The sequence below is a fragment of the Somniosus microcephalus genome, chromosome 15 (assembly GCF_052327205.1).
Source record: "Somniosus microcephalus isolate GS21.2 chromosome 15, FLI_Smic_1.0, whole genome shotgun sequence".
NCBI classification, from domain to species: domain Eukaryota; kingdom Metazoa; phylum Chordata; class Chondrichthyes; order Squaliformes; family Somniosidae; genus Somniosus; species Somniosus microcephalus.
Genome location: NC_141001.1, coordinates 104,468,855 through 104,489,120, shown reverse-complemented (window position 1 = coordinate 104,489,120; position 20,266 = coordinate 104,468,855). Strand labels below are relative to the sequence as shown.

General features: G+C 40.8%; 1 protein-coding gene across 15 annotated transcripts in view; it reads right to left on the bottom strand.

The window, feature by feature from the left end:
• Window positions 1-7,805: 7,805 nt before the first annotated feature.
• Window positions 7,806-20,266, bottom strand: part of LOC147107127 (liprin-alpha-1-like) — a 166,528-nt gene continuing 154,067 nt past the window's right edge. For 12 of the 15 annotated variants that reach the window (XM_086008202.1, XM_086008204.1, XM_086008210.1 and 9 more), the window contains 4 exons: window positions 16,274-16,342; window positions 15,857-16,022; window positions 12,688-12,752; window positions 7,806-9,154 (listed from right to left, as the gene is read on the bottom strand). In XM_086008202.1, coding sequence (XP_085864328.1) covers window positions 12,694-12,752; window positions 15,857-16,022; window positions 16,274-16,342 — 294 coding nt within the window. In that variant the 3' untranslated portion in view covers window positions 7,806-9,154; window positions 12,688-12,693. Of the gene's footprint in view, window positions 9,155-12,687; window positions 12,757-12,797; window positions 12,839-15,852; window positions 16,023-16,273; window positions 16,343-20,266 lie in introns of all 15 variants that reach the window. The other 3 variants (XM_086008206.1, XM_086008213.1, XM_086008216.1) reach the window with 2 other exon arrangements.

Here is a 20,266-nt window from a genome sequence, read left to right as displayed (position 1 = left end):
AAAATAAAAAAAATGCTGCCAGATAGATTGGACTCACAAAGAAAATAGACGAGCCAATGGAATGTATAACCTCATTAGTAAATGTTGACAAAAGAAATGGGAAATTGGGAATTTGTTACATCCCCAGAGACCATGGCTATTAAGAAGAATATTTCAAGCTTCCAATTCATGAAGAAGTTACGGCAAAGTTTTCTGACGCTAAATATATTTTAGTAACTTAGAAGCATGCACAGGGTTCCGGGAGTTGGAACAGAACTAAAGAAGTTTATGTACTTTCAGTACTCTTTGTAGAATGTACAGATTCTTACAGCTTCCTTTGGTGTCGTGTCAGATCCAAAAGTGCATCGCAAAACCTTAGTGACGGTGTCAATGCATCAATACTATAGGGTTTGTCCAAAGAAGATGAATTCAGAGAGGACTTAAAAATGACTGGAAGTATCAATCTTAAAGCGATGTCCCCAAAAATCTGCGATTGAGTGCATTATTGCGGCGATGCCAGGAACCTTCGTCGCTGCCCCGGTTGAATTTCCGAGTCAGGAAAAAGCTCCACTTTTACCCTGCGTATGGTGGGTGTCCACGCCACTAGGGCCGATAAGGCTTAAAAGTCTGACCAAAGGGTGCCTGACCCCAATCTCCGCCCCAAATTTGAAAGTGTTGCCCCTTTTTAAAAGGGAGCTGCTTTAATTTTTTTTTTAAATGCCCCTCACTCCACTGACACTGCGCCAGATTCTGGAGTGCTAGGAAAGTGGGAACTCCCGACCTAGTGAGTCCCCTGTTATGCTGACAGCCATGTTTGGGATGAGCAGAGGCTCCACCTCCAACTAGCCTGTTGGAATCCCCACTTTAAGATCTATCTGGTCCTGTCCTAGTTTCTGGTGTAGTCTTGCTGAAGTTATGGCTGGAGTATGTTGGAAGGGGCACGGAATTTCAGGGACGATGTACTTTTGGAGCCACTGATCATCACTAGTGAAGACATTCAATTTGACAATATGAAAATCTCAGCTAGTGACCATATGTTATTTAACTAAGCGTGCAAGGAAAGCATGTGGAGACTCTTGATTTTGGCCATTTATCTGGGTAAATTCATTAAAAAGCTTTTGGAAAAAACATCACTTCTTAGGAACCGTGTTAGGAAACAATAGAAGATAAATCGCAAACATAGAAAATTTAGATCATGCAAGAGGTTTTTCTTAAATGCTGCAGGGTTGAAAGACCAATAGCAATTTTAGTTGATGTACCAGCATGGATTAGGGCTTGTAGTACTGCAAAAGTATGATAGGTGGCAATCTATCCTTTATTCTGCACTCTGATTGGCATGGAGGCAAAATATGCAGAGATTGAGAGGTAGCTAATTAGCATTACATTTCCTTATGATATAATCATGCCATGTATGGATACACCAATAACCTTGAAGTGAACCACGAGCTGTTAACTGCTCTATATGTAAGGCCTTTGTGAATAATTGCCCTTTGTCAATACAATGAATGATCAGTTTAGAGGAATGACCTGAACGTATCTTATACTACAGCACATCTATCTACACAACTACACTATCAAGCAGACCAGAATGCAAAAAGCCAATGGAAAAGCAGACAAGATTATTTAAGTGCACGTTGACCCACTTATGACGGCTATGCCAATACGTGACTAGAAGATTGGGTCAAATCATACTGGAAAAATCGCACACCATTATTAATGCACAAATTGGCCAGGAGATTAACAGATACGGCATGAGTTTCAAATCTGCTGAACTTGCTGGTTGCTTTATGCCAATCCCGTTTGCTCCTCTTTTTTTTAAACCAATAAAAAATACATTAAACAAATACACTAACACAAACCCAGAAACAATACTTAACCCGTTAAATTAAATTTTGGTTGTTTAAACCAATTATGCACTCCAGTCCCCGCGGCGCCCACCGGTCACGAAAGAGCTCGAGCTCAATCCCGTTTGCTTCACACAAACAATATATTACCCTTAGCTTCCTCATTACTTTTAAGAACTTGCTGGATTTGCACATTAATTTCACTGTAGAAAGTTAGGGCTGGCAATTAAGACTGTAGGTAGTCTTTTAACAATGTGATCATTGTTAATGCAATGCCAATCAACCTCTCTGGCCCAGAAAGGGAACAATTTATCTCTTCAGCCACATTCTGCATGTATTAAATTCTTTGAGATTGAAAAATGTAGAAAAAATATTCTTGCTTTTACTTTCTGTCTCTCTTTTCTATCTTAATCCAGTCTTTCTTTCCCTCTCTTTCTGTGTCTGATTTGGCTCGAATTCACTCTCTTTCTCTGCTTTCCCTTTATCTTTCTCAATCTTTAAATCTCATTGGTTAAGGAGATGCACTGTTGGTCCCACCATTCACCAAGGTCCCAGGTGCTCCGTTGCCCCCGCCGTGCCATTATCAGCTCACACTTGCAGTCATCTATGGCGCAAAAACCTTTCAGGCTGAAAGGGTGCAGGAACAAGTCTAGCTACTCGGCATACACCACGGGATGTCCTGCACCAGCAAGATCTGGCCCAGAAGGGTGACAGGAGGAGATCTTTGAGGTCCTCAAAGAAACAACAATGAAGAAATATCCACAAGTAAAGCAAGAAACAAAAAACACTGGAAACACTCAGCAGGTCATTCAGCATCTGGGGAGAGAGCAGATGAGTAACATTCCTGGTGTAATGTAAGATTGCTCTCCAGATACAGAAGATTGCTGGAACATTAGAGAGGAGTTAACACTAATTAGTGTGCACAAAGGGAGGAAGATAGTAAATACCAGAACTCTTGTGTAAATAAATACTGCAAAACAATTCACGAGGGACGTATGGGTAGGGAAATGTTAAAAAAAATCACAGACATGTGTGGGCAATGTACTAGTCCAGAATAAATGCACTACTCACAGAGCAAGAAATTGTTGAAGCAATATGTCAACCAAAGCAACATGGCAAACCACTGAAGCCACACCACATACCAGATCAGAAAAGCCAATACAGATTTGTTCGTGTGATAGGGCAAGGGCTAGTTCACAGTTGCTGACTTATCTTAACCAGAGGTGTGCACAAAACACGGCAAAACCATGATAAATTGCACAAAAAACTATTTTTTTTCCAGCCACTGATTTAACTAATGAAGCCTTTAGTGGCAAAATGCCAGTTTGCAGGTGCTAAATTCAGGCATCTTGGCAAAATTGGGAGTTTATTCACACAGCTTCAAGTTTGAATTACCCATTGTGAAATGGGCCCGTGGAGAAGTTGGTTATAGACTATGAACAATCTGATTAGTTAATGGGAATGGTGCATACAAGGGTTTCCAAATTTACAATAGTACCCCATTAGAGAGAGAGTGCAGCTAACCATGTGAAGGTGAATACGAGACAACTTCTTAAAAAAATTGTTCCTGGGATGTTGGTGTTGCTGGCAAGGCCAGCATTTATTGCCCATCCCTAGTTGCCCTTGAGAAGTTGGTGGTGAGCCGCCTTCTTGAACCGCTGCAGTCTGTGCGGTGCAGGTACTTCCCACAGTGCTGTTAGGGAGTTCCAGGATTTTAACCCAGTGACGATGAAAGAACAGCCGATATACTTCTAAGTCAGGATGGTATGTGTGACTTGGAGGGGAACTTGCAGGTGATGGTGCTCCCGTGCGCCTGCTGTTCTTGTCCTTCTAGGTGGTAGAGGTTGTGGGTTTGGAAGGTTATAACCTACTTCTCTATGGGCCACTTCACAACGTACCCATCAAGGAAGAATCACTGAAGACTGTTAATTCAGAGATGCTATGACAGAAAAGAGAAACCAAATGAAAGTTTTATTTTGATAAGAGAACACACAGACTTTCAGGATCAAAATATGTTGAGGCAGAATCCAAGGTCAAATTCGGCACAGAACAGGATGTGTTAGACGTATATAATCATTAGAGCGTCACAGAATCAAATCGAGGCTGCAGCAATACGAGAGTCTGAATCAAAATATATGGCCCTTATCATTTAACAGATCAGAGACCAATAGCAAAGGGGTTGCAAGATGAACTCAATCAGCAGGAGGCATTCCTGCAGTAAGATCTAATCATGAGATTAAACCTAGATTTACCGACACATGTTAAAAGGCTACAGTTTCTAGACATGAGTAATTAGTTTCAGGAATCATGAGTTACCTGCCAGCCATTTACGTCCCAACATATTGGAAACAACTGATACCCTATTTTCCAAAAAGTTAACGGAACAGCCCCAGAGAACTACACAGCCATTAGTCACACATCAATACGGACTAAAATAAGGGCATTGGATATCAGGAGTAAATGTGAGGACTACCTTTATGATAACCTAATTAAAAGGTAGCCGACATGGCTTTAGAAAGGGACCATCATCTTTTTTTTCCAAGGATGCGATAACATACAACAGAAAGAACAGCCCTGCCCTTAACAAGCAAACAGATCTGCAATACCGTGTTTTTTCATTTTAAGCGACTCATTAGTAAAACTGTTTACAAGATGAAATGCTCTCAAGTGACTGTAGTGGATATTACATACGGAGTCCTTACCCTTGCTGCTCGGGCTGTCTAATTACCATGGTTGTGAACCAGCAGCACCAGAACACAGCCATTTTTAAAACCTTCAATCAGACCTAATACTTTCATAATGTCCCTTGTAGTTAACACACATTAGAATACATCTAGCATGCTCAAAAAATCTTTCTTCCAGTAAACATTAGACCAAGTGCGTAGCCTTATCTTCCACGTGTACTATTGGTTTTACACACACATATATATTATATATCTATATATATATAACAAAAACAGAAAATGCTGGAAATACTCAGGACAGGCAGCATCTGTGGAGAGAGTTAGCGTTTCAGGTCGATGACCTTTTGTCAGAACTGTGCATATCCGCACATCAGATAAAACATTAAGGGAAAATAAGTTTTACCTAATCATTTTTCCTGCTTATAGTACAATTAGTTCTGCAGACACATATTCTCCAGGTCATTGTGCTGACGTCCCAAAGTTCACACAAACTATTTATAGTCTAGGATGCAGGAACAGGACAACCTGGCATGGCAGGTGTAACGATGATTTGCGAACTGTAAACTAATAAATCCTCACGCTTTAAAGATACAAGATGACCTAGGTTGTTACTGAAGGGACGGTGAAAGAGACCTCACATCAGCAAGATAAGGTAAAAGCAAACATTAAGTTTTAGGGAAACCGTCAATATTTTCAAATAATGCTTGCTATTTCATGAACAAGTAAACCCTGGTTCACAGGATTTTGAATCGAAACTAAGAATAGACTTCACTATTTTCAAATACATACAACTTATATATTTATATAGTGCCCCGATGCAAAAGCACTGAGCATATTACAAGGGCGAGTATGCCCACAAGTAGGAGACCGTAGAGCTTCTGAAGGGGCAGTCAATTTTATTGGACTTTGAAGGGAAGAGACAGTAGTAAGAAAAAATAATTTTGGGAGATTTGCAGAGCAAAGGGGTATAGTGACTAAATGTTCATTCAAATGCAAAAATTTGCATTTGGGAAAAGAGCGGGAACATGAGACTAATTGGATAGCTCTTTCAAAAAGCCGGCAGAGGCACGATGGACTGAATGGCCACCTTCTGTTCTATATATGAATATATATGCAAGTGAAAGCTAAACCTGAGCCTGTGGATGATGTCACTAATAATAGCATATAAATGATAAACAAGAGGGGACTGAGGATGAAGCCCTCTGGCACAGGTGACTATGCAACTGTGGGAGATGCAGATGTCGTGGCTGCATGGTGGCGCATAAGAATAGTAGGAGCGGTGCTAGGAAGATGGAGTATGGAAGCGAGGCAATAGAAAAGGATAAAATGGTGAACAGTAGCAAAGCAAGCAATGAGCTATACACACAATCACACAGGATGTCATTAGTGACTTTGACCAAGGTAGTCTTGGAGCTGTGGACACGTTCAAAACAAGAGTAGAGGCACTCGCACAGGGAATGCTTGGGGATGATGATTTGTTTAATGACCTTACAAAAAAAACCGGCAGGTTTCAGAAAGGGCAGGAGTTTGACGAGAGTAGAAGGAGGGGATAGGTGATGGCAGCAGTTTCCAAAAATGTTGACAAGCACAGGGGTGAAAAAAGATGATTTAGGTGGTCAGGAGTTGTGTAAGGGTTTGATTGAAGAGCAAGAGAGCTTCAAGGAGGAAATGAGGCTGCAGGAGCAAGAGTTAAAGCAAAGGAGGCAGGAGCTGCCAAGCGGTTCATGAATTCTTGACATTTAATTTCAGATGGGAAGGTGGGGTTTACAGGAGAGGGGGGATTTGAGGAGCTTGGCAGTCATTCTTGTCTTCCTAGTTGTTCTTGAAGGGATGGTCTTCAGCTTAGGTACACAAAAGAAAACATTCTCCTCCACCCATTTTTACATAGAGAATAGGAGCAGTAGGCCATTCAGCCCCTCGAGCCTGCTCCGCCATTCAATGCTGGCTGATCATCCAAATTCAGTACCCTGTCCCTGCCTTCTCCCCATATCCCTTGAGCCTGAAGAAATATATCTTGGCTGATAAGTGCCGAGTGATCTGGCCAAATTTAAAAGGGCCTCAGTAGGAGTTAAGCAATATGTGGATAAACAAAACCAGAAGTCAAACAAGTAGCACATCGCAGAGCAGGCTTCCTTGAAAGCAGCTTAATTCTATCAGCCTTCCCAGTTTGGGGGGGGGGGGGAACCAACTACCATTATATATCTCTGCAGGAAAAAGGGAACAGCTAGGCTATAAACATGGCAGATTACTCTGAATAGAACAATAAGCATTTGAAAATATTTACCACATGGAAAAGTTTAAATGTAATGTTACATAACGATCAGTGGAGTTTGTTTCTCTCTACTCTACATATAACATCATATTTCTGAAGAGTCAACAGATGGATGAGATAACATTTGTAAAGCTGTGATAATGATGTCGGCTCAACATTTTTATTTTCCATTCTGTCGTGTGCGGTGTCGCTCAAGGTGACTGATAGCTATACCAGGGAAAAGATATTTTGCACTTTTTATGTCCAAAACCAGAATTAAGGATTTTTTTTTTATTTTTTTTTTACAAGCCAGAGTAAAAATTCTCACTGCTGCGCCCAAGCTCTACGTTAATTAGGAGCTCAAAAGAATATCTTACATGAAGCCCTCTGGTCTCCTAGTACGACTGCCAAGTTACTGCTAAGTTGAGAAAAGTTTTGTGTTTTCAAACTCAATTCACTTCAGCCTCTTACAGCCAGAGTTGATATCAATCTCATCGAGTAGGCTCTGTTCAAATTTGGTCTCAGATGACAGTAGTGTGCAAACCCACTGCTCCTTGCCTTCAAATCCCTCCATGGCCTCACCCCTCCCTAGGTCTGTCGCCTCCTCCCGCTTTACAAGCCTTTGAGATCTCTGCGCTTCTCCAGTTCTGGCATCTTGCACATCCCCGATTTTAATTGCTCCACCATTGGCTTTAATGCCTTTACCTGCCTTGACCCTAACCTCTGGAATTCCCTCCCTAAACCTCTCTGCCTGTCTCTCATCCTTTAAGATGCTCCTTAAAACTTACATCTGTCCTTATATCTCCTTCTGTGGCTCGGTGTCAAATTTTGATTGATAATGCGCTTATGAAGTGCCTTGAGACGTTTGGTTATGTTAAAGGCGCTATATAAATGTAAGTTGTTGTTGTTGCTGCTGCTCTGATCAGTCCCATTTTCGAAAGTGGCTGCTCAATTTGATGGAAAAAGTCGAGAGCACGTTGCATTGCAAAAGCCATACAACATATTGAATAACTTCAGTTTTCTTTTTCGTTTATTGGCAGTGGAAAATAAAAGTTTAAGTATTTTATTGAAAGAAAGCAATAAATACTGTGATAAAAATAGTTCAAAGTACTGTATAGACTGTACATAATTTGTTACAAGAAGGCAGAGAAAAACTCAGACAGCAACAAAATATTGGACAAATAACAGTACATGATTCAGGCCAACATACATTAAAAATTGACCATTCAGAATAGCTTTAGGACAGATTTACAAAGTGTTGGTACACAATACATAACTCACCATGATACCAACTAAACTGCAGCTGACACGTTGATAGATTATTCAAAAATACTGAACACTCTTATTGATGAAGCCAAGACAACATTTTCCCGATCTCATATTTATGGGTCATCTTTTAAAAAGTAAAACGCACAGTATCTATAGATTAGGAAAGGGTTGCAAAAACAGTGAACCATATTTCGTGAAAAATAAATAAGGCTTTCATTTTATTTTTAAAAGTACCCCGCTTCTCATACTTTTCAAGTTGAATAGTCCTGCCCCCCCCTCCCCCCCACCCCCTAATTGACACCACAGTCATTAATATTGGTCCATTGAAAAGTTATACCAGCCTTTTCTTAAGAGTAAAGTAAGGGGAAGGAAATAACATTCGAGTTATGGCAGCAGGTCTTTTGCTCGCACTCAGCCCCACCTTTTCCTCAACAGTCCTATATATACGGCTTTATCTCTTATTATATCCATCTATTCATTATTAACCACTGAAAAATGGACAAGCATCTACAGTTTTAAAAATGAGAACAGATGGTTTAAAAAGGATTTAATTACAGACTTCAGACGAACTACAACATCAACACACTTAGTGCTGTCAGCATGCAGTTTCTTTTGGAAAAACAGCATGAAAATGCCATTATACCCATTTTTTTGTCCTCAACTTTATAAAAAAAAATCTGAATATCTGTAGTAATTACATAACGATTTACAAAACCCCCATGATTTCCATAGGGATGAATACATACAGACATATGGTACATTTCCTTGAAAAAAATAACATGATTAGGAGTAAAGAAAATTGATGTAAGAAAGAATTGTACATAATTATAAATGTGTTCTAAGCAAGAGTACACAATTAAAGCTAGATGCCAGATCTACAATAAATCAATATTGAAACAGGTTTACATAAATATAAGAAACATTTATTCTAAAATTTTATATCTAGGGTACTTGTGAGTCGTGGTTCAACTAATTAAAACCTCTGTAGTAAAATATTAAGTCCAAGTTAGAAATATTGCTACATCACAGATCTCCCGGCTGTCCCAGCAATTCATGTGATGTAAAGTTCCTGCATGAAGGCTTTGAATGCTGCGTAATCAATCATCTGTTGAAATAGTGTGAGTGAACTGAAAAATAAAAAGAACACGATTAAATACCAAAACTAGACGGAGCTCCAAAAGAATGCTCGACAGATCGGACGCCTGCCCTGGAGAAGGGCCTCTGCGGGCGGAGAGTTCCGCTTTCTGGAGAACCTCCGCCCGCAGAAAACCCTTAGAAATCTTACGCCTGGTAAAAGCAGGCGTAAGGTCTGCTTTTACCAACATAAGATTTGGAAAAAAAAAAATTAAAACATTTTTTCCCCCCACTCATTTATCATTTAAAAATACTTTAAAAGGTAAGTTTATTTTTAGCCCCGTAAAAAACTTTATTTTTTTCAAAAAATTAAATGTTTAAAATATATTTATTGCAATTTCAACTAATTTAAAAAATGTGATTTAAAAAAAAATAATTTAATATTTGTGTTTTTGGGGTGATCTCCATTCATATATTTGACAGGTCTATCTGTCAAGTGTATGAATGGAGATTCCCTTCTTTGATTGGCTCCCCATGGCCCACGTGATCCCAGGGACGTTTGCGAACCGCCTGCGCCTCTGGGATACGTGGGCCCTGCGCATTTCAAGTTGGAGAGGCCCAGGAGCGGAAGTGTCTGGACCTCGGGAGCCCTTGGGTAAGTCCATAGACTTTTTCCAGATCGGAGGCCTCCGCACGCGGGAAGCCTCCGATCGGAAAATACAGCCCAATATATCAAAGTCTGCTGATGATAAAAAGCTAGGTGGGAATGTAAGTTGTGAGGAGGATGCAAAGAGGCTTCAAGGGGGTAGACAGGCTAAATGAGTGAGCAAGAACATGGCAAATGGAATATAATGTGGAGAAATGTAAAGTTATCCACTTTGGTAGGAAAAATAGAAAAGCAGAGTATTTTTTAAATGGTGAGAGATTGGGAAATGTTGATGTTCAGAGGGACCTGGGTGTCCTTGTACACAAATCACTGAAAGTTAACTTGCAGGTACAGCAAGCAATTAGGAAAGCAAATGGTATGTTGGCCTTTATTACAAGAGGATTTGAGTATAAGAGTAAAGATGTCTTACTGCAATTATATAGGTCCCTGGTGAGACCACACATGGAGTAGTGTGTACAGTTTTGGTCTCCTTACCTAAGGAAGGATATACTTGCCATAGTGGGAGTGCAACAAAGGTTCACCAGACTGATTCCTGGGATGGGGGGGGGGATGGTCCTATGAGGAGAGATTGAGTAGAGTAGGCCTATATTCTCTGGAGTTTAGAAGAATGAGAGGTGATCTCATTGAAACATGCAAAATTCTGAGGGGGATTGACAGGGTAGATGCAGGGAGGATGTTTCTCCTGGCTGGGGAGTCTAGAACCAGGGGTCACAGTCTCAGAATAAGGGGTCGGCCATTTAGGACTGAGATAAGGAAACATTTCTTCACTCAGAGGGTGGTGAATCTTTGGAATTCTCTACCCCAGAGGGCTGTGGAAGCTCAGTCGTCGAGTATATTCAAGGCTGAGATGGATAGATTTTTGGATATTAAGGGAATCAAGGGATATGGGGATAGTGCGGGAAAGTGGAGTTGAGGTAGAAGATCAGCCATGATTTTATTGAATGGCGGAGCAGGCTCGAGGGGCCGAATGGCCTACTCCTGCTCCTATTTCTTATCAAATCAGCCAAGAGTAAATACGTGCTTCATGGGCTAAAATTGAAATAGCATAAATGTGTAATCAAATAAATTCAATTTATTTGGCAAAATAAATTAGGATGGAACGCACACAAAAAACAAACGAACTTGTGTTTATATAGTGCCTTTCACGCCCTCAGGTCATCTCAAAGCGATTCAAATCCAATTAATTACTTTTAAGGTGTAGTTACTATGGCTATTTAGAAAAACAATTTGTACACAGCAAAAATCCCACCAACAGTAAAATAAATAAATTCTCAGACTATTCTGGTGGCGCTGGTGAGGCATGATGGTTAGCCAAGGATATCAGATTAACTTCCCGCTCTTCAAATACGCCCACTTCAATGGTTTTAAGCACTTGGGTTTTTACCTATCTTCACAAAGTACAACACTAAAAGGAGTTTGCATGCATCATTACCACTTCCCCATGAAACTTCATTCAACTGGCTGCCTGAAGGCACTTCCATGTTGGTGCTGCCCATCTGTACGGGAAAAGATAACGAAGTGCTCCCTGCACTAAACAGGGAAAGGGACTGTGTGTCGCACTATGATTGCAGCAGGTTATGTTCATATTGGGTTTAACCCTCATTTTGAAATTCATCTTTCAAAGGTGGGTGTTGTTTAACCCTACAAGCAGAAAGCTTATTGAATATTTCTTCCCTTTTTGAATGGTGAATCTTTGAAACACACACACACACACACACACACACACACACACACACACACGGAACCCTCGTTCAACCTCCATCTACTTGTTCAGGTTTTCTTTGGAAAGTTTACGCTCATGCATATGGCATCACAATCGAACTGAACAGAATGAGCTGCAGCTCTCTCTGATACAGATGAAAAGCAGGCAGTGTCCGGATGTCCAAGTCCTAAGATTATAAAGCAGTGGTTCGATGAGCTACGCTCATAATTAACACACAAAGCTAAAGAGAAAGCAACAACATATTGGGTCATCTTAGGACACATAAAAGGCCAGTTAAGGTTTAAAAGGAAAGAAAAAACCATGTAAACTACTCTAGTCCCTTTTGGCGAAACCAGTTAACAAAAAAAAGTGTCATTGCGCAGGCTCCCTTTGCGTGGGTAATTACAATCAAAAGTGTCATGTTCCATGACAAGTGCTGACCACCTCTCTCCCACACAAATGTGCAGCAACTTATTTAACAGCAGTACCGACAGAGACTTGAGAGCAGGTCACCTGTCTACCCTGTTGGCCTGAGAATACTGTGTGGTTTACAGATCAGGAGAACATAAAATCTCTTGAGGCTACAAAGACTAAAATACTAACAATGAATTGCCCATCACTCAAAATAGAATCATTACAGCACAGTAGGAGGCCAATTGGCCTGTCGAGCCCGTGCCGGCTCTCTGCAAGAGCAATTCAGCTAGTCCCACTCCCCTGCACTCAAATCAGGGGTCACAAACTTCCTCATAAATTTATCTTGTCCTCTATAAGATGGTTAAGCACCAGTACTTAAAGTACATACAGCAAGATGCATCTCCAAACGCACCTTCATCTGCTCAATATCTAAGGTTTCTAATGGGTGAAAGTTTTACTTGATAATTTGGCCATGACATCAACACTCTGAATGGGGACAGACACAGAACAATTTGGTAGTAAATAAACAGAGGCTCCACAGCCAAATATCACTTTTTTTTTTTTTTTTTAATAAAAGTCACTGCAGTCCCCAACTTTCCCTGCCACTCAGCTATCTAGCCTATTATCTTGCCTAACTATCTTCGATTCAGTGCAGGCAGCTGAAGAAATCTCTGCTTTAAAATAAAAGAAAAAACATTGTGAAGATGCATAATATTTCTGTCTGAATCTTGAAAAGAAAGGTACCGTCTGCCTGTGATCATGCACAGGCCCTGGCAGGGAGATACTGCTGTGTGAATACTTACCCAAAATTAACACGAATAGGTTCGTACAGTAGCAGAATCCATTCTTTGCTCGCCAGAAACATTGCCTGCGATTTGCACCAAAAGAGATAGCATGCAGAAAACATGCAGTTAGTTACAGATCAGGCACTTCACAAATGCACAAGCAAAACTGCTTAATTGTTTTTTTTCAGGCATCAAAACCCAAGGAGATTTAAAATTTCACAGCGTAAAATCAGATTTCTAAGAGCAAATATTCCCTCCTGGGTTTTAAGGACAGCAAATGTTACAATGCTGCAGATTCTTATTGTGACATAGGCTGCCCCTGAACAAGTACAGTACTTGAGGGTAAATTTTGCAAGGCTCTGCACTGTTGGTGGGGCCTGCGTGCAATCAGCCTGTTGAGTTGCCTGTAATTTCCTGTCCAGCGCAGGGCCTCACAACATTTAATTTCATATTTAGCAAAGGCCACTGAGCCTGCAACTGTTAAAAATGAAGGCATCAAACCACATCTTTAGGGGACCACAAGTCCATTGATATTTTTTGGATCTAATTTATAGTGAAGAAACAGGATATGTATCCAGCATAGAAGGGAGGATAGAAGAACTTTTTCTCCCTGCACAAAGGATTACAGGAAACTTTGGTTTATCTGGAGGTTATATGTCCGGAATACTCGATCTAACGGCAAAAATCAGGAGCCATTTTCTATATGTTTTTTTAGTTCTCGTTGCATTTTTTTCCCCAGTCAAGCACTGCAAGGTCTGTAGCTATAGTAACAGCTTCAGCTACAGACGCTTGCAGCTGCAGCCGACTGTTTTGAAGCTGTTGCTAAGCAACAGGGTTTGTTGATTCACATGGAGCTTCTCAGTTTCGTATGTTTAAACATTAACTCTGGTATGTCCGGCACTTTTGATGTTACGGCACCAGCTCGGTCCTGTCAGTGCCGGATATCAGAAAGTTTCCTGTATTAGAATATGGAACACATTACAGAACACAGTAGTCAGTTACAACGTTTAAGGTGGTGTTAGAGATAAACACACAGAGAAAATATGAGTGTGTACGGGGAAAGAGCTTACAAAATTGACAGCCTTTAAAAATTGAGGTATTATTTCATTACCATGCACTTGATCTCGCAGATTAATAATATGGTGAGCCTTTCACCTTCCTAGTCCAACCAGTGCTTATAATTCCTTATTCCCATTTATACAAGCACATGCAACAACTGGTAATAATTTCCCCCCCAAGTACTGTCTGAAAGGCTCAGAGTTGCCTAATTTATCTCAGCAGCTGAATTAATGATATGAGCGCTGTCTAAACCACATGCAACCCGAGAACAAACATCATGACGCTTATGTGCCTCGAGGCTAGGAAGCACTGAGGCTGTTGATTATTGTGGTGTTGTCCCATTAATGATGTTTACATTACGCATCAATAGTGGCGAATTTCTATACCAATCGTCATATCAAGAATTTATTCTGGGTAAACCCAATAGAAAGTGTAATATCTCTATATTGTAAACTAGATTCCTTGTGCCCCTGCCTCTTCTCTCCTCCCAGAAAGGCTCTGCTTCATGCTGGGGTGCACTTTCATGGGGAGTGGTCACCCTCCAGGACCTTAACCCAACTGATTATTTTTCATAAGCCAAGACAGTGAATGTTGGCTATAAGAAAAAGAGAAAGAACTTGCATTTATATAGCGCCTTTCACGACCTCAGGACGTCCCAAAGTATCTTATAGCCAATGAAGTATTTTTGAAGTGTAGTTACTGTTGTAATGGAGGACGCGGGGCCGCCAATTTGAGCACAGCAAGCTCCCACAAACAACAATGTGACAATCACCAGATTTTTAGGTTTTGATTGAGGGATAAATATTGGCCAGGGAGAACTCCCCTGCTCTTCTTTGAATAACGCCATGGGATTTTTTAAATGAGGGGGAAGACGGGGCCTCGGTTTAACGTCTTATCTGAAAGACGGCACCTCCGGCAGTGCAGCACTCCCTCAGCACTGCACTGGAGTGTCACTTGAACCCACAGCCTTCTGATTCAGGTGAAAATGCCGCCCACTGAGCCACAGTAAGTAGCATCACAGCCAAGCCTAATCCTGAGCACACAGACTTTCCAGCAGGGGGGGTCACCAAGTAGCGATTAGCAGCATGAGCTCAGGCTGATTTTACCCTTTCCTTAGCCGAGGGCACTGAGGTATATTGTAAAGCAACTGGTTATGCTCCAGCTTGCATCACCTAATTCAGGACAGACCTGGATAGACAAAATTCCAGTGGAAATGTAAAGATAACGTTTTGCTTGCCTCAGCTGTGAATTTTATTTTAAAACGTCTACATGATACCCAGGCTGTAATTACAATTTTTGTTAAAAAAACAAAATGTAAGTATCATGTCAGTGGAAGGAGTTATTTGACACCTCGTAACTTCAGAGATTTTAGTGTTGGCGATTACATCAACTACATTTTTCAAGCTACGTGGTGCCCTGCACGATGGGCTTTGACAAATGACTTAAATTTCTAAGTTAAAAAAATAATGTTGAAACAGTGCATCATAAAAAGCAGATTCAAGGTCAAGGAACATAAAATGGAAGAAACGAGAATAAATTCTTCTCAAAGATATGCCGAGGAGCTTTTTGGAACATCAGTGATGCTATAATGTCATGATTTTGTGTTATTTCATTAGAGCGCAAGACTATTTTGCACATGGGCTAACACATCACAGCTGTGGCATAAATATATTTTCATGAGGTAAGACAACATTTTGATCTGTGACCTAGCACTCACCAACAATATGTGCAGTAAACTGGTTTTTCATGTGATTTAAAAAAAAATTAGTTCCTAGGATGCGGGTGTCGCTGGCAAGGCCAGCATTTATTGCCCATCCCTAATTGCCCTCAAGAAGGTGGTGGCGAGCCGCCGCCTTGAACTGCTACAGTCCGTGTGGTGAAGGCACTCACACAGTGCTGTTGACCCAGCGGCACTGAAGGAAATTTTACAACCCAAACCTCACTGAATCAAGCTAAACTGTATTCGCTAAAGCCAAGTTACGAGAAGAAAAATTCTTACACACGCAAAGGACCATTCAAAACTTAAACGTTTATTGTAGGGTCGCATCGAGCAGCAATTTGAAAGAGTATTAATATATATTATACACAAGTGTCAATTAATGCCATCCAACAGGAAATCAATACGTACCATCTGTCTGCATCATCTTTGGCTGCATGGAGGGTGAAGACATCGTTGAGGTAACTCTAAAATTAGCAGGTAGCGTCTCTGCTGATCCAGGTGTCATACCCCTTACGTCCTTTGGTCGGAACTTCTTTCTCCAGGAAGGTGCTCGTCTGAAACCCTTTTCATCCTCCTTACAGGTAAGGAAATAAAACGCTTTCATTAGTTATTTCCAGTTATCTGTTCTTGTGCTTCCCACACCAAAATACTCAATACATACAGATTTACTAACTGTAAACAATACCCCAGATTTACGCTGACATAAAATAATCGTTTGAAGTTTCTTTGAACAGAACTAAATCCTGATTTGTATGTGGAAGTTGAATGAATAAGGATCTGGAGATCACAAGAATCTATGAAGAAAGGGTTAAGTTTGAATCTTACATCATCTAGTCTCCTGTCCGTTCCTAGGGCCAAGAGGTTGTTAAATTCTCTCTCCAGCGATTGGCGAGCCTGCAAACATAAATATCACCATTACTTCTTAATGTAAACTGAAAAGCCTTTCATTGTAATCATCCAATACAGATTGCAGTACTAGGCCAAACAAAGAAAACAATTATCCGAAGTGCACCAAGCATCTCAAGACAATGTGATGGGAGTAGAGTACTAGAACAAATTCCAACTGGGGTGCAATTATCATAAGAACATAAGAAATAGGAGCAGGAGCAGGCCATTCGGCCCTTCGAGCCTGCTCCGCCATTCAATGAGATCATGGCTGATCTTCTGCCTCAACTCCATTCATCGGCCCTATCGCCATATCCCTTGATGCCCTTACGAGTCAGAAATCTATCGACTTCTGTTTTGAATATACCCAATGACCGAGCCTCCACAGCCCTCTGGGGTAGAGAATTCCAAAGATTCACCACCCTCTGTGTGAAGAAATTTCTTCTCATCTCAGTCCTGAATGACCTACCCTTTATCCTGAGGCTGTGACCCCTGGTTCTAGACTCCCCAGCCAATGGAAACATTCTCCCAGCATCCACCCCATCAAGCCCTGTAATAATTTTGTATGCTTCAATGAGATCCCCTCGCATTCTTCTGAATTCAAGAGAATACAGGCCTAGTTTACTCAATCTCTTCTCATGACAGTCCCGCCATCCCAGGAATCAATCTCGTGAACCTTCATTGCACTCCCTCTATGCCAAGTATATCCTTCCTTAGGTAAGGAGACCAAAATTGTACACAGTACTCCAGGTGTGGTCTCACCAAGGCCCTATATAATTGGAGTAAGACGACTTTACTCCTGTACTCAAATCCTCTTGTAATGAAGGCCAGCATACCATATGCCTTCCGAATGGCTTGCTGCACCTGCACATTCACTTTCAGTGACTCATGTACAAGGACACCCAGGTCCCTTTGAGCATCTGCATTCCCCAATCTTTCACCATTTGGGAAATACTCTGCCTTTCTGTTTTTTCTACCGAAGTGAATAACTTCACATTTATCCACATTATATTCCATCTGCCATGTTCTCACTCACTGAGCCTGTCGAGAGCCCCTTGAAGCCTCTTCACATCCTCTTCATAACTGACACTGCCACCTAGCTTTGTATCATCAGCAAATTTGGAAATGTTACATTTAGTCCCCTCATCCAAATCATTGATATAGATTGTGAATAGCTGGGGCCCAAGCACCGATCCTTGCGGTACCCCACTAGTCACAGCCTGCCATCCTGAAAAAGACTTGTTTATCCCTAATCTTTGTTTTCTGTCTGTTAACCAATTCTCAATCCATGCTAGTATATTACCCCAATTCCATGTGCCCTAATTTTATTCACCAACCTCTTGTGTGGGGCCTTATTGAAGGCCTTCTAAAAATCCAAATACACCACATCTACCAGTTCCCCTTTGTCTACTCCATTAGTTACATCCTCAAAGAACTCCAATTGTGGAGTTTGATAAACAGGATTTCCCTTTCATAAATCCATGTTGACTCTGCCCAATCTTACTATTAGTTTCTAAGTGCCCAGTTATTGCATCCTTTATAATAGATTCTAGCATTTTCCCAACTACTGATGTGAGGCTAACAGGCCTGTAGTTCCCCGTTTTCTCTCTCCCTCCTTTCTTAAATAGAGGGGTTACATTTGCTATCCTCCAATCGTCAGGAACCGTTCCAGAATCTATCGAATTTTGGAAGATGACAACCAATGCATCCACTATCCCAATGGCCACCTCTTTCAAAACCCTAGGATGTAGGTCATCCGGTCCTTGGGATTTATCGACTTTTAGTCCCATTAATTTTGCTAGTACTGTTTTTTTACTAATAATTTCTTTAGGTTCCTCATTCTCGCCGCATCCTTGGTTTTCTCGTATTTCTGGGAGGTTTTTTGTGTCTTCCTCCGTGAAGACAGAAACAAAAGTATTTATTTAATTTCTCTGCTATTTCCTCATTCCCCATGATAAATTCTCCCGTCTCTGACTGTGAAGGACCTACATTTACCTTCACCAGTCTTTTCCTATTCACATACCTATAGAAGCTTTTACAATCTGTTTTTATATTTTTCGCTAGTTTGTGCTCATATTCCATTTTCCCTTTATCAATTTCTTGGTCCCCCTTTGCTGATTTTTTAAAAAGATCCCAATCCTCGGGCTGGCCGATTTTTCTGGCAACTTTATAAGCTTCCTCCTTTGACTTAATACTAGCTTTAATTTCTTTTGTTAGCCACTTTTCCTTTTGGGTTTCTATGCCCTAGAGGAATACATGTTTGTTGCAAATTATGCATTATTTCCTTGAATGTTAGCTATTGTATGTCCACCTTCATACCTTTTAGTGTAGTCTCCCAATCTACCATGACCAACTTGTCCCTCATACCCTTGTAGTTTCCTCTGTTTAGATTGAAGACCTTAGTTTCAGATTGGACTACATCACTCTCAAACTTAATATAAAATTCAATCATATTATGGTCACTTGTCCCTAAAGGCCCCTTTACCACAAGATTATTGATTAGCCCTTTCTCATTACACAGTACCAGATCCAGAATAGCCTGTTCCCTGGTTGGTTCCTCCACACACTGATCCAGGAAACTATCTCGCATGCATTCCAAGAATTCGTCCTCCACACCATTATCCTTTAATGTTGGTTGGAATTGAACTTGTCATCTCTCAAACCTCTCTTCCTGTGCACTACAGCACCCCATACACTTTACTTTCATCACAAGCCTGCTATTTAGCAGCAAAACCAGTGTGTAGGCAACAGACACTACTAACATCTTTCAAACAAAACCCAATAGAATTGTTTCAGCAAAACAGATCAAGATCCAAAGGGAAGGAGGAAGAGAAAATAGATATTCGAGGTAAAAATAAATTTAAATTGAAAAAGATTTGCCTATTCTGTACCGTTAACCCCTTGTAATCCTCTATTAAATCAATTCTCAGTCACATCCTTTCAAGGTGGAGAAGCCCACATTTCTCATGTCTTTCATCAGAATTTAGCTTTCTGACATGAGGCAGCAACCTTGCGGTTCCTCGTTGCCCCACCTCCCTTGGAATTAAGAGCCCTGATCGTGAATTTACAATGAGGTTGCAAGTATACTGCCAATAACGACAGAACGCAAATTGAAGAGAATCACAAAAACAAATAAAGGGGACGTCAGGAAAAAAAGTTACTTATGCCGAGGGTGATTAGAATTTAAAATACTCTGCTCCAAATCACCGTTAAAGTAGAGACAATAAAAGTATTGAAGAGGCAATTAGATTGTTGCTTAAAAAGAATATTAAAAGGGTATAGGGAACGAGCAGGAGAGTGGGAATAGATGAGCTGGGTCAACTGGAGGAGAACATCGACACAGACTTGAGCTGAATGGCCCATTTGTGTGCTGCAGCATTCTACGATTGCTTATTCCGAGGAGGAATAGGTTAGAACATCAATAGACCACAACCACGAGAATCAAAGTCAGGAGCATCAATAGGCTTAAAAAGGGCCAGTATGAACAAAATGCACTGCTGACATGAAAACTATCACCAGCTGTCAAGCGTAGAGTTTTAAAAATATTCCTTTTCTTTTTCATACAGAGCACATGAAACAATACTCCTCAGGAAATTTTTCAGTCAAAGTATAAATAAAATGTCTGGAGCCTATTGAATATTTCTGAGCCAATGCCAGGCTCTACTTTAAATCAACTTCCCGTATACTTCAATGGTTTCACAATGCATGTCATGAGCAATTAACTTCTTTTACTCACTAATCACATCCTTTGGACATTGAAAAGCACAGGTGCCAGAAAAAAATTGCCACCTTCAATGTGTACAAGTACACCCTGAGAGAAGAGATTGACAACAAATGCTTTACGGTCACAACACCTGCAGGAAAAGCTCAGGCAGCTCAATATCTGCAGCGGTCTATTTGTTGGATAGCCTCACTTCTGGATGATTCAATCGG